At 39.4% G+C, this 12,003-nt stretch overlaps 1 protein-coding gene across 1 annotated transcript in view; it reads left to right on the forward strand.

Annotated features, from left to right (window-relative positions):
- Positions 1-12,003, forward strand: part of ADGRG4 (adhesion G protein-coupled receptor G4) — a gene marked incomplete at both ends in the record, with an annotated part of 118,422 nt that overhangs the window by 35,837 nt on the left and 70,582 nt on the right. Inside the window, 6 exon segments of the mRNA XM_082609337.1 lie at positions 436-499; positions 1,337-1,380; positions 2,923-3,086; positions 4,292-4,353; positions 4,357-4,424; positions 6,165-6,283. Of these exon segments, the coding sequence (XP_082465463.1) occupies positions 436-499; positions 1,337-1,380; positions 2,923-3,086; positions 4,292-4,353; positions 4,357-4,424; positions 6,165-6,283 (521 nt within the window).

The following is a 12,003-nucleotide window of genomic DNA, read 5'->3' on the forward strand; positions in this document are numbered from 1 at the left end:
GGGATGTTACTGTTCTGCCTGAGTTGTCTTTCTCCTGAACTTGTTCCCTCATGTATTTGGCACTATATTTCATTTTTCTATAATTTTTTTGATGATTTTGGTACAGAGACACTACTGAGGAAGAAATAACCATGGACCGAACGTTTGTAAGTAGTTTTTCAAAACAAATCTACTTGTAACCCATCCTATACCTGATTAGATATAGCTAAATAGCTCTTCCATTCAAGTGTATATTATCAGGCAAAGTTCAGTTGTGATAACTGAGGGTCAAATTACATTACTTTCTTTGGGATCTGCACAAGAAGCCACTAAGAAAACCATCCTCTGCTTTTCTGAACTGTCTGTGTGGTAGTTTTTTGAGGCACATTTTGGGGACTACAGTAGTATGGAATGATTTGGGGATTGTAAATGATAAATGGAATTTCTTGGTTGTAGACATCTGGCAAAAAAGCCTGTTTTTTCCAAGAGTGACACAATTGTTTGCAAGACAGGCATTCACGTAATAAATCCAGAGTGTGACAAAACTATCTTCCCTCATCTGTTCCAGTGCCTCAAAGCTTTACAATGTTAGATTCTGAAAGAATTAGTATGCGCCCAGGGTTGAAGGTGTTTAAATCTGAGACAAATATTTGACTATACAAAATACAGTCAAGCCTACAGTGCATTCCAAATTATCTGCCATCATTTAAAATACTTTCTGTAAGTACCTGAGTCAGAATTTAAAGATTGAACACAGTATAGATAACATCACATAACTAAAATTCCTGTCAAATAATAGGTGTAAAAACCTTTTGGTGATAATATGGTCCCCAGAGTCAGGCTGCCTAGGTTAGAATCCCTGCTTTTCCACTTCCTAACTGTGAGACCTTGGGCAACTTAATTAAACTCCCTATGCATCAGTTTCCTCATCTGTAAAATGAGATAATAATATTACCATTCCTCACAGGGCTGTTGGAAAGATGGAACAGGATAACTTACATACAGTGCTTAGCACAGGACATAGAGTACAGTGAAATCTTGGTAGTGTTGAATATTATCATCGCCATGTTTGGATCCAAATCCTGTGAGTCATCAGCTGTGGGATACTGGGCAGATCATTTAAGTTCTGTGAGACTAGAAAATGGGGTGACCATCCCTGCATTACCTACCCTACAGTGTTGGTGTCAGGACTAAACGCATTGATGTTTTTGCAGGTGATTTTTAGATGGCAATGGGTTACATAAATGTAAAGTATAATTATGATCGTGGTTGTTAACGATAAGCCCCCTAGTCAATTGTGACGTTTGTTTAAAGATTTCAGTGACTACGTACTTTTCTTTTGCGTTATTTGAAACAGAGAGAAGGGCAAGGTATGGCTACAATTTCCCGTGTACCATTCAGGTAGGAGCTGAGTTTATTCATAGCTGGTACATTTAGTTCCGATTTTCCTTCCATTTAATTCTGTATGTGTAGCCTGTTGGTCAGAGTTGTCAGAAGGAGATCAGAGTACCTGGTGGTTATTTTACAGATGCTGTAAATGGGCTCTTGCCTTCACAAAATAAGTTGTTTTGGTTGGTCACGGCACAGTGTAACAGCCTGCCTGCTGCCTCTTTGTAGCGAAGAGAAAATGGGGTCCAAAGTGGTCATAATTTGGGGATAGGGCAATAAAGCATTTATTGTTATCAAAAAAGTCCAGGAAATACTGAGCAGGGAAATTGAAAAACAACATGGAAAGCAGCCTCGGTCCTGTTCAGACTCGTGGTCCGGCTCCTTCCGGAACACTGGCTATTACTGGTCTGCTCGATGCAGCCCAAGAAGGACATATAGCCGTAGGAGGCTAATGGAAAGGTCATTAAAATGTTCAGGGTGCTAAGGGTAGAGGGTCTGCTCTACTCTTGCAGCAAGGGGAGAGGTTTAAAAAAGAAGAGTCCTCTTCAGACTGAGAAGATGAAAGCTGAGAGAAGAGATAGTCTACCAGCGGAATGGGTAGCATGAACAGGGACTTCACCAAATATGGATCAGTCGGGGGGCGGGGCATGGCTTCGATTGGACATAGAGAGAAATTTTAGGTAAACGCAGGCACATCTGACTTTCAGGAGCTGATAGGAAATATAGGAAATGTGTTCTTCCAAAAGATGTATCTACAGATGGAAATGGAGAAGAGGCATAGGTAAGTTTGTGAATCTGAAATGTGCTCAGTAATGGAGGAGTAGAGGAATTTAGAATGTTTGAGGACCTCGCTACAGAGATCGAGGTTAAGGACAGACCTATTCTTTCATAACGTATCTTTTAGTAGACAGAACATCCCGAAATGAAATATTAGGTCTTTGTGACCTTGGCTAAGGCTCAGTTCCTTCATCTGTAGAATGGGGATAATAATAGCACTACCTCATAAAGTTCTTGTGAAGATAACATGAATTAAAACATGCAGAACAAGAGCTCTACAAATGTTGGCTACTGTTATTATCATCATCATCATTATTATTCTATTATAGAAATAGGCCTTCTGCAGAGCACAGCTTTATAGACTAATTGAGCATGTGCCTATTTGCCTTATTATTGTGGTAATGATGGGTAAATTAGAGACCAGAAGGGTAAAAGGTTTTCTCTGAAGTAATAAATCCAGAGTACTCCATCTTCCCTATTAATTATCACAAACTCCTAGAAATCGCATGGCTAGTCAATTTCAACATAATGCAAATGTTGCTGACTGTTCTTTTGAAAATGGGTTTTGAGTTGTTTGTTTTGGATACGAGAAAATTTATCAGATGACTTCAATATGCTGTCTTCCATCATTTCTTAAGATTTGCCACTTAATAGCTGTAAAATGCTTGATATTTATGGACTACAAATTAAGTCATCTGCACAGAATTTCACCAACGCAGGCCAAGTTTCACTCTGTGGCCATAACTCCAACATCTTTCTTTTTGCTCTGCTTTTTAGCTGTGCTTGTCAGGTCATCATAAAGGCCAACTCTTCTTTAGTGCCCACCAAATTGATTAGCAGGATCAAAAGTAAAATACATGGCAACCTCACTCATGGAAACTTCACACAAGATCAGTTGATGTTATTAGTAAAGTCTGAACATGTTGCAGTGAAAAAACTAGGTAATTTGGGGGTGAGTATTTCCATATAAATTCACTCTTTGTTATAAAGCTCCACATGCATACATAGTAAGAGATTCTGCCTTCAGAGGGGGAGAGAAACTGTCTTCAATTTCCTTTCCACATCCTCAGTGCTCATCTTGCCCTGGCAACCTTTCTACCCGGAAGAGCTTATAAAAAACGAGTGCCAGAGGGGTTACCAGAGACCATCGATCTGCTCTGGATATTAGCAGCGTCCAGTTCCTCAGTGGAGTGGGAGAACTGTTTCTTTTGCTTAAATACACCAGAGAGGGAGAGGAAGGCGTCTTACATCCTCACTCAGGGAGAAGACTGGGATGGTTGGGCAAGGCTGGCTGGCCCGCTTCTCCAGCCACTCTGATTTCTGGAATCAGGATCATAAACCTAGTGGGTGGTAAGTAAAAACTGGGACCTTGGGAATTCCCTGGTGGTCCAGTGGTTAGGACTCCATGCTCTCACTGACGTGGGCCCAGGTTCGATCTCTGGTTGGGGAACTAAGATCCTGCAAGCTGCATGGCGTGGCCAAAACAAAACCAAACAACTACCTCCCCCTGCAAAAAAAAAAAACCCTTGGACCTTACCACATAAACTTAGCTCAGGACATGTCTCCCTTAATGTGACAACACTTGGCAGCAAAACCTTGCCGTCAGCATCAACAAGAGAGCAGAGTACCCTGGTCTGTACTGCCGAGGACGAATACACTGCGTTTACTGAAACAAAATCCACCCCAGAGCCCATTAAGAAGGGAGGCGCCACCAGAAAAAGAAGCCAGCCTTTAGCCTCCTGTCACTGCACCTCAAACCATTAACAACTGCCAGTCAAAAGGAAGGCAATTCGACAGGTGGGGACTGATTTGATTTTTTACTCTACATCCCTTTGCGTGGCTTCATTTTTTTCAATGCCGATGTACCATTTTAATAAAGCCAAAGCAGAAAAACTGGCCCATCAAGTGGTAGTTTTAATGCAAAGGACCAAATGTGAGATCGTACTGGGAGCCTTATTTAAAAAAAAAAAAAAAAAAGATTCAATTTAATGTTATTTTCAGCCTGGTTTAAATTGCCTGGTAGAAAACTTTCCCCTTTTATTAGCTGATGTTTATGTGCAGGGTAATAATGTTGGGTAATAATGGATGTTCATGAAACTTTTAAGTGCCTTTTGCCCTTTCAAATGTGCATACATTTTCTCTGTAGAGCCCGGAAAGTGCAAAGCTGAAGAAACAGCCTCTAAATACAAAGGGACATATAAGTGGCTCTGAACCCACCCTACCGAGACAGCCCAGACTAGATGCATAAAAAATGAGGATGGAAACGCTACTAGAATCTGGTATGTACCAGCCAAGTTCTAATTGAGAGTTCAGATGCATAAAGATCTGCTTAATTGGAAGCATGTTTCCATGTCATTTGAGTATGCTCCCTCCCTTTCTTTCTTTTACCTTGTGGACCTACTTAAGCATACACATGCCATATAATAACATTCCAGAAAAAATTTCAAACAAAAAGAGAAAAAAAAGCACCCATAATCCCACGACCTGAACACAGCTGTTTTTAGGTTGTCGTATTTTTCCATTTAGCCTTTCACCGTATGCCCTTTAAATTTTATGTAGTGATATTCACCATCCTTATAGCACTAATGTCATTTACCCTTTCACTCAATGGTTTATCAAACGTTTTCCATGCTTTACATTCATCTTCTTAATGACTTTTTCAAAAACCTGCCTCAGAAGCTACCCCGTTGATGGGCCATAATAATTTACTAAATCACTCTTCTATTGTTGACTTTAACATTTTCCTTTTTAAAATCATCAGCGCCTCTTTTCTTACTGTCTGCTACTGGTTTATGCCGTTAACTTAAGTGTGCAGGCCAGAGGGGCAGCAGGTTTTGACAAAAGCTTAAAAATTCACTTTTGGAGGGTGACATCTTGGACTGGGTCCTACCTCTTCCTGCTTGCATCTAATCACTTAGCAAGTCATGCAGCTTTTGTGGTCATAATCAGAGCTCACGTCTACCCTTTCTTCTCCTACCCCACTGCCACTCCCTGGGTGCCTACGATTAGAGTAGTCTCCTTGCCTTCTAACTGCCCACTACCCCCCAGCTACACTCCACCAGCGTGATTTTCCTAAAGTATGGCTGTCATCGTTCCAATCTCCCACTCCAGTTCCATATTGCCTCAAGAATTAAGTCCAAACCCCTAAAGTACTCAAGACCTGCAGGCTCCTTTCCCTAACGTGCACTCCAGCCAACAAGGGCCACTGTCATTCTGGACTTGCATCTCTTTCTCTGCTTGTGCTATTTGCTCTGCTTGGTTGGAGGAGTGGGGGACACTTTCTCCATCTCTGTCCATTTAGCGCCCAGCTCGGCTCAAAAGTTACAAATAAGTTCTCCTTGACTGATGGTTCAACAGATTCTGTTTTGTTTATACACTTTTTCCATCTCATATCTTGCCTAATAAATGTAGTTACATTTACAGTCTCAAAGCACCAAGTTACAAGCTCCTCAAGGGACGAGACCTTGCCCTGTTTGTCTACTACCAGTCCTAGAACACAGAAGGTTCCCAATAAATGTGTTAGCTGATTTGAAATGAACTGGCTTGAATTGGATGGGGCATAGTGGAGGGTGGATGATGAAAGCCAGTGAGTCACAGATGGTGCTATACTAACTGCCTTGAGTAAATTAATATGCTGAAATAGAGACCACAATTCTAACAGGAATGCCCTCTTAAAATGAGGGTAAGAGGCAAAAGTGAGGGTAGGAGTCATGTCCAGAGGGGCAAAAATCTCTGCCTTGACTCTCGGTCCGATGGATGTGGCCCTGCTCCGTCTCAGCCTCTCTTGCCTGTTTATACCTCCTGCATGGGGACCCTAGATTCACTTGCTCCCCAGGAGCAAAGTTTTCTTCACTGTACAAACACTGTACCACCTTTGCTATCTCAGCCAGGAGGCTGGGAGTGGGCAAAGGGGAGGCATGCCAAGGACACACCGTGTTCCTTCACCATTCGCTTTCAAAGTATTCTGGCCTCATCTTCCAACCATGAAGCTTTTTGTTCATCTCTCCTCTCTTTTTCAGCTCAATCAGTATCAACACTGGCAAATCTCACTGGGAAAAACCAAAGTTTAAACAATGCAAATTGCTTCAAGCGCTTCCTAATAAGACTGTGGATCTTGCTAATATTACAATAAGTGACGGTAAGACTGTTCTGTACACATTAGAGAAATAATGGAACTCAGTTAGTTTGTCTACTTGACCTGAGACCAGAGACAGTACAGGCAAACTTCCTGTAGGAAAATCTACCTGACAACAATCCAATTTCAGAAATGAGGTAGTTACATTGGTGGAGGTGGGAGTGGAGCATGAGAAGTCAGAACTGTCAGTGTTTTTTGTTTTATAATGTTTTTTATTTTATAAGTTTTGGCTAGTTATTATTTTTGTTTTATTTTAATTTTTTAAAAGTTTTAATAGATAATACTTCATATAGTTCAATATTGGAAAAATTAAAAAGTGTATACAGTGAAACCTCTCCCTCCTACTGCTAACCCCAGCCATTCAGTTAGTATCCATGGAGATATCTATGCATCTATAAGGAAATGTGTGTGTGTGTGTGTGTGTGTGTGTGTATTCTTCTTCCCTTTTTGTGTGCAAAGTGGAGCGTGCTATACATGCTGTTCTGCACCTTCCTTTTTCCTCTTAACATTATATTGCAGAAATTGCCATACTAGTATATGATAATATAATATACATTCTTTTTTTCACTGAGTTGTATTAACTGCATGAATATGCTACAATTGATTTCTTTAACCTGTTGCCTGTGGATGTTAATTTAACTTGATAATTACCCTTTACTTTTAAAATACTGTTGTAACGGATATCATGCATGTGTCATTTTGTGCAAGTATGGTATGCTTGAAGCATAAATTCCTAAAAGTAGAATTGCTGGGTCAGTCATACTTTTTTTTTTAAGATAAATTGTCTTTTATTTGCTATGTCAAATTTTTTTTGAATTGATAAAGCTAGACTTTACATTATCATTTCTTTTTTTCTTATTTGTCTTATTTCTTTTAGTATTTTTATTTTTATTTTATTTTTTAATTTTTTTAATGGTTTTCCTTTTTTCTTTTAGTATTTTTAAAATTGAAGTATAGTTAATTTACAATGTGTTAGTTTCAAATGTACAGCAAAGTGATTCAGTTATACATGTGTAAATATATATATTCTTTTTCAGATTCTTTTCCATTATACGTTATTACAAGATATTGAGTAGAGTTCCCTGTGCTATACAGAGGTACCTTTTTGTTTATATATTTTATATACCGTAGTTTGTATCTGTTAATCCCAGACTCCTAACTTATCCCTCCTCCCCCCTTCCCCTTTGGTAACCATAAGTTTGTTTTCTATGTCTGAGTCTGTTTCTGTCTTGTAAGTTCTTTTGTGTCATATTTTAGATTCCACATATTAGTGATATCATATGGTATTTGTCTTTCTCTGTCTGACTTACTTCACTTAGTATGACAATCTCTAGGTCCATCCATGTTTCTGCAAATGGCATATTTCATTCTTTTTTATGGCTGAGTAATATTCCATTGTATATATATATACCATATCTTCTTTATCCATTCATCTGTCAATAGACTTTTAGGTTGCTTCCATGTCTTGGTTATTGTAAATAGTGCTGCTATGAACATTGGGGTGCATGTGTCTTTTCAAATAAATCATACTTTTGATGGTGTCAAAATGCTCTCTGTAATAATTGCACCAACTTATACTCCCACTTGCAAAGTGTGAAAGTGTCTGTTTCAGAACATCTTCAAATCAACACAGCATGCTATCAGATTTTAGGATCTTGATTTGATAAGTATAAGTTAATCTCAATGTAGTTAAAAATTTTTATGGAGGTACTGACATCATAAAATTCAGCCATGTAATGTGTACAATTCAGTGTTTTTTAGTCTATTTGCTAGATTTTGCAACCATCACCACTAATTCTAGGACATTTTAATTACTCCTAAAAGAAACCCCATACATGTTAACAGTCACTCTCCATTCTCTCCTCCCCGCAAGCCCTGGAAAACTCCAATCTACTTTCTTCCTACTTTAATTTTATTTTATTGTAGTAACTACACTTTTTGTGAGATCTACCTTCTTGACAATTTTTAAAGTGTACAATACATTTCTATTGACTGTAGGTACAATGTTGTACAGCAGATGTCTAGAACTTGTTCACCTTGCTTAACTGAAAGTTTATGCCTGTTGATTAGTAACTTCCCATTTCCCTCTCCTCTAACCCCTGGTAACTATCATTTTACTCTGTGCTTCTGTGAGTTCAACTATTCTGGATTCCACATATAAGTGAGATCATGAAGTATTTATCTTTCTGAGTCTGGTTTATGTCACCTAGCATAATGCCCTCCAGTTTCATCCATGTTGTTGCAAATGGCAGGATTTCCTTCTTTTTTAAGGCTGAATAAAATTCCATTATGTATGTATGTATACATATATATGTATAATAAAATTTTATTTATTCAATTATCTCTCTACAGACTCTTAGGTTATTTCCATATGTTGGCTATTGTGAATAATGCTGCAATGAACACGGGAGTACAGACATGTCTTTGAGAAAATGATTTCATTTCCTTTGGATATATACCCACAAGTGGCATTGCCGGGTTGTATGGTAGTTCTATTTTTAATTTTTGATTATTTTCCACAGTGGCTGCACCAATTTACATTCACATCAACAGTGTACAAGGGCACCATTTTCTCCACACCCTTGCCAATGCCTGTTATCTACTGATTTCTGATAATTGCCATCCTAACAGTTACGAAATGATATCTCTTTGTGGTTTTGATTTGCATTTCCTTGATGATTAGTGATGTTGAGCACCTTTTCATATACTATTGGCCTTTTGTATGTCTTCGTCTGAGAAATGTCTGTTCAAGTTCTTAGCCTTTTTTTTCTTTTTTAACATCTTATGGAGTATAACTGCTTTACAATGGTGTATTAGTTTCTGCTTCATAACAAAGTGAATCAGTTATACATATACATATGTCCCCATATCTCTTCCCTCTTGCATCTCCCTCCCTCCTACCCTCCCTATCCCACCCCTCTAGGTGGTCACAAAGCACCGACCTGATCTCCCTGTGCTTTGCGGCTGCTTCCCACTAGCTATCTATTTTACGTTTGGTAGTGTTTATATGCCCATGCCACTCTCTCACTTTGTCCCAGCTTACCCTTCCCCCTCCCCGTATCCTCAAGTCCATTCTCTAGTAGGTCTGTGTCTTTATTCCCGTCTTACCCCTAGGTTCTTAATGACTTTTTTTAGATTCCATATATATGTGTTAGCATATGGTATTTGTTTTTCTCTTTCTGACTTACCTCACTCTGTATGACAGACTCTAGGTCCATCCACCTCACTACAAATAACTCAGTTTCGTTTCTTTTTATGGCTGAGTAATATTCCATTGTATATATGTGCCACATCTTCTTTATCCATTCATCTGTCAATGGACACTTAGGTTGCTTCCGTGTCCTGGCTATTGTAAATAGAGCTGCAACGAACATTGTGGTACATGACTCTTTTTGAATTATGGTTTTCTCAGGGTATATGCCCAGTAGTGGGATTGCTGGGTCATATGGTAGTTCTATTTTTAGTTTTTAAAGGAACCTCCATACTGTTCTCCATAGTGGCTGTATCAATTTACATTCCCACCAACAGTGCAAGAGGGCTCCCTTTTCTCCACACCCTCTTCAGCATTTATTGTTTGTAGATTTTTTGATGATGGCCATTCTGACTGGTGTGAGATGATATCTCATTGTAGTTTTGATCTGCATTTCTCTAATGATTAATGATGTTGAGCATTCTTTCATGTGTTTGTTGGGAATCTGTATATCTTCTTTGGAGAAATGTCTAATTAGGTCTTCTGCCCAATTTTGGATTGGGTTGTTTGTTTTTTTGATATTGAGCTGCATGAGCTGCTTATAAATTTTGGAGATTAATCCTTTGTCAGTTGCTTCATTTGCAAATATTTTCTCCCATTCTGAGGGTTGTCTTTTGGTCTTGTTTATGGTTTCCTTTGCTGTGCAAAAGCTTTGAAGTTTCATTAGGTCCCATGTGTTTATTTTTGTTTTTATTTCCATTTCTTTAGGAGGTGGGTCCAAAAGGATCTTGCTGTGATTTATGTCATAGAGTGTTCTGCCTATGTTTTCCTCGAAGAGTTTGTTAGTGTCTGGCCTTACATTTAGGTCTTTAATCCATTTTGAGTTTATTTTTGTGTATGGTGTTAGGAAGTGTTCTAATTTCATTCTTTTACATGTAGCTGTCCAGTTTTCCCAGCATCACTTATTGAAGAGGATGTCTTTTCTCCATTGTATATTCTTGCCTCCTTTATCAAAGATAAGGTGACCATATGTGCGTGGGTTTATCTCTGGGCTTTCTATCGTGTTCCATTGATCTATCTTTCTGTTTTTGTGCCAGTACCATACTGTCTTGATGACTATAGCTTTGTAGTATAGTCCGAAGTCAGGGAGCCTGATTCCTCCAGCTCCATTTTTCTTTCTCAAGATTGCTTTGGCTATTCAGGGTCTTTTGTGTTTCCATACAAATTGTGAAATTTTTTGTTCTAGTTCTGTGAAAAATGCCATTGGTAGCTTGATAGGGATTGCATTGAATCTGTAGAGTACTTTGGGTAGTAGAGTCATTTTCACAATGCTGATTCTTCCAATCCAAGAACATGGAATACCTCTCCATCTGTTTGTATCATCTTTAATTTCTTTCTCTTGTTTTTGCAGTATGCAGGCTTCTCACTGCTGTGGCCTCTCCCGTTGTGGAGCACAGGCTCTGGATGCACAGGCTCAGCAACCATGGGCCCAGCCGCTCCGCAGCATGTGGGATCTTCCCGGACTGGCGCACTAACCCGTGTCCCCAGCATCGGCAGGTGGACTCTCAGTCACTGAGCTACCAGGGAAGCCCTCATCTTTAATTTCTTTCATCAGTGTTTTATAATTTTCTGCATACAGGTCTTTTGTCTCCTTAGGTAGGTTTACTCCTAGTTATTTTATTCTTTTTGTTGCATCTACTCAGAATAGTTCTTCCACCCGAGGGACCTGGGGGAGATGGTGAGTACCACTTGGCTGCCTAGCCCAGTGGAACGATTCCTCCACAAGGCAGAGCTGTGGGGGATGGGTGCAGTTCCTAGCTCAAACGCCATGGCCTCCCACTGAACTTAACAAATTTCTGTAGATTTTCTTTAATAAATGCTTCTCAATCTGTTGTAAGAACTCCCATCAATCTCCAGACACTTTGAATGATTGTCTGCTAATTTTGACCAACACAATAGATCTCTCTCTTGGTGAACTTTTCCCCAAGCTTATCCTTACACCACCATCCTGAAAGGCCTGCCTCTCCTTATCAGTGTTTTTTAAGTATGCATAAAGGTTTTCCTCACAGAATTTCAGTTTATACACACCTTGTCAGGCATAGCTCTACTGCATAAAGTGGGTTCCTCCCATCCTGAAGAGTTGGAAATTGAGATGCATCCATTCCAGTGCCCTGCAAAAGAGCCAGGGAAGAGCCTTGAGGCAGTGAACTTGAGTCTTGTCTTTTTGCAGAAGATGTAAATTCGAGATCCTTGCCAAGGAATATCTAGAGGAATTAGAAAAGCAAGCACAACTCTGATGATTTCTAGATCTGAAATCATGAGTCAGGGCAAGAGGGAGTGTTGCAGCTTGAAGTGAGTGGGCAGCAAGACAGAGAGGTCTATGTTTCCTGCTGGCCTCCCTCCTTCTGAGTGACACATTTTTCTTAGACATGCTAATAGAATTTTCTCTGTGGAAGAAAAAGTTAACTAACAACCATAACAACAACAAAAGCATTGCATTGGGTTTTGGGATTTTTAGAAAATTAACTGTCAG

Source organism: Mesoplodon mirus (assembly GCF_964341445.2).
Source record: "Mesoplodon mirus genome assembly, chromosome: X".
NCBI classification, from domain to species: domain Eukaryota; kingdom Metazoa; phylum Chordata; class Mammalia; order Artiodactyla; family Ziphiidae; genus Mesoplodon; species Mesoplodon mirus.